Source organism: Anopheles cruzii, chromosome 2 (genome assembly GCF_943734635.1).
Source record: "Anopheles cruzii chromosome 2, idAnoCruzAS_RS32_06, whole genome shotgun sequence".
Lineage (NCBI taxonomy): Eukaryota > Metazoa > Arthropoda > Insecta > Diptera > Culicidae > Anopheles > Anopheles cruzii.
In genome coordinates, this window is record NC_069144.1 from 1,328,637 (window position 1) to 1,331,160 (window position 2,524).

At 48.6% G+C, this 2,524-nt stretch overlaps 1 protein-coding gene across 1 annotated transcript; it reads left to right on the forward strand.

Moving 5' to 3' along the window:
- Positions 1 to 1,272: 1,272 nt before the first annotated feature.
- Positions 1,273 to 2,299, forward strand: LOC128269318 (uncharacterized). The gene is made up of 2 exons (XM_053006756.1): positions 1,273 to 1,753; positions 2,136 to 2,299. The coding sequence occupies exons 1-2, from the start codon at positions 1,273 to 1,275 to the stop codon at positions 2,297 to 2,299; spliced, it is 645 nt and encodes a 214-aa protein (XP_052862716.1).
- The last annotated feature ends 225 nt before the right edge of the window (positions 2,300 to 2,524 follow it).

Genomic DNA, 2,524 nt, shown 5'->3' on the forward strand with positions numbered 1-2,524 from the left:
GGTCGTCCGTTCAATGCCCTCATTATGCCACAATTTTCTGAAGGAGATGACCCGCCAGCAAATGGCTTTGCTGCCAGGCCAGCAGCAGAACCTGAAAACCAAACAACAACAACCACTGCTCCATTAGTAGCTGTTCGGGCCGCAGAACCTGCAGCCACGACAGTAACTCCAAAACCGACAACAACTGCACCTAGGGGTAGGGCGGCGCTCGTGAACGTTGGGCCCTCCGCTGAAACAACACTCACACAAACCACCTCCACACAAACCACCTCCACACAAACCACCTCCACACAAACCACCTCCACATCAACTACCTCCACACCGACAACCACCACACCGACCACCACCACACCGACCACCTCCACACCGACAACCACCACACCGACTACAACTAAAACTCCTACGACTTCGATTTCTACGACTTCGATTTCTACGACCACAACAAAACCGGGCCGCCCCATAGCTGCCGTTGGTTAGGGCAACGAAAGTTGGGCGCCGATCAACTACTTTTGCAACAAAAGTGCGAATCCCGCTTGCCTGTAAATAGATTAAGCTCATCAGATACACGTGTCAATTTTGACAGAAGTGTAGAATTATGCGTAGCTCCTGTAGTGCGCCGAAGGTGTAGAAATTTCCATAGCTAAAGCTAAGCCACGCAATGTATGATACGAGCTGCCGGAAGAAATGGTTATAAAGTCTCATTACCCGAAATACTGTCCCCTTTGCTATCCTCTTTTTCGTAAGACAACTATCATCTCCATTTCATGTAGCCAAAGTGCAAACATGTGCCTTCAGTGGCCCGATTGTACAGCGCGCCGTCAATCTAACCTGCCCGTGCCCCAGAGACGGAAGCAACTAAGTTGATCAAAGTGTTGCGCGGAGAACATGTGCCAGAACTAGGTTTTTGTCCTAGAATGTACTGAAAAGAACGAGCCTGAGGCTAGCGTGAGAAATCGAGTGTCATTTCTCGAGCAAAAAGAAGCATCATGGAGAAAAGGGAAGCACCATGTGCGCAAGTCGCACCGTAGAACGCGCACGCGCACCGATAATTGCGTGTCTGGGTTGAGCTTGAGGCAAACAATATCGGCTTGTTGGGAGGAAGCGAGCTTCTGCGGATTACAGCTCTAAAGGTACCTATGCCAGTGGTATCAGCGCTTACGCAGACCGTCGGTGGAGCTAGCGAGAGCCACGTAGACTTTATAAAAGCGCATCGAAAGCACTTTCCACGACAGTTGCCAGTAAAGATTCTAATGTTGCGCATCCTTTGAGACCATGGCGCAATGGATGGAACTGAGCGCAGTGTTGAGCGCAGTGCTAATCGGTGTGTCGTTGCTGGACGCCCAACGGTGCCCGTGCATCTCTGGACCTCCGGACTACCAGTGTCCATCAGCACCGCTGATGCAGGTCTACCTGAGCCACCAGCTATACTGTACCCGCTATTACAAGTGCACCGATGGGCGCGCCATCGAGTTTCAGTGTCCATACGCGATGTACTTCGATCCGGTGGCACAGAATTGTACAACGGACTTCCGCGTTTGCTATAGAGACGTTGACTGCATGCTCTTCGTCGACGCCTGTAGGTGCTGCAGAAAGCAGTTAGACAATACGGGACTCCAGCCGCAAAACTTTTACGTATGTTACGACGATGGAATGGGGCTTGCCATGACCTGCCCGTTGGCCCTGGATCCCTGTACGAACAGCACCGTGCAACTTCAGTTCATCAACAATAAATGTGAAGTGCCACCAACAACCGGTAAGCAGTGGGCAGAAATTCCTCTCTAGATACTTCTATTTAAGCGAAACTTTTGTTATGAGCCCTTGCCAACGGTCCATAGTTGCCGACTCCTTCTGAGTCGGGGCTCTTAGGTACTTCTGACCTCCCTGCCAGAGGAAGTCTTTCGGAAAGGCCAGGGTCTGAATCGCCCAGGTACCCTGCGAGACAAATCTGGTACTTAGGTTTTAAGTTTTGAATTAGCTTTAAAATTAAATTAAAGTAGTTTGTAGAAAGAGACGAATGTTAAGCTATTGCAGATCAAAGTCTCTATAATCAAAACAAAACAAAAAACCTTAGGAAGGTTCAGAACTAACTTAAACCTTCCTTATCTTCACGTGCCACAATTGTTTTTTTTTCTCAGTTACGCCAGCGCAAACAACGACCACTTCCGTATCAACCACCACGGCAAGCACCACATCAACAACCGCATCAACAACCACATCAAGTACCAGCACAGCTAGCACGACCACCACTCAAGCTACGACCACCACCCAAGCTACGACCACTACCACGGTAGCCGGATAAATGCCTGGATAAATGGAAGTGCTAAGCCAAATCAATTACTAAAATAAATATCAGACTATTATTAGTTACAGATTAGCTGTTTTGAATTATTCGGTGCCACAAACACTCAGAAGAAGTTCCACAAAGTTCCACTACTTGAACTCCAAAACAAACTGAGGAATTTACGATTGTGTTCTTTCCACTAGGTATCCGTGGTATGCTGTTTTCCAACGGAAACGTTGCCAC

What these genes read in the sequence shown, in the direction of transcription:
- LOC128269318 (XM_053006756.1), top strand. Translation starts at nt 1,273, where the DNA reads ATGGCGCAATGGATGGAACTGAGCGCAGTGTTGAGCGCAGTGCTAATC. An exon ending in TGAAGTGCCACCAACAACCG is followed by an intron (nt 1,754 to 2,135) that starts GTAAGCAGTGGG and finishes TTTTTTTCTCAG; the next exon opens with TTACGCCAGCGCAAACAACG.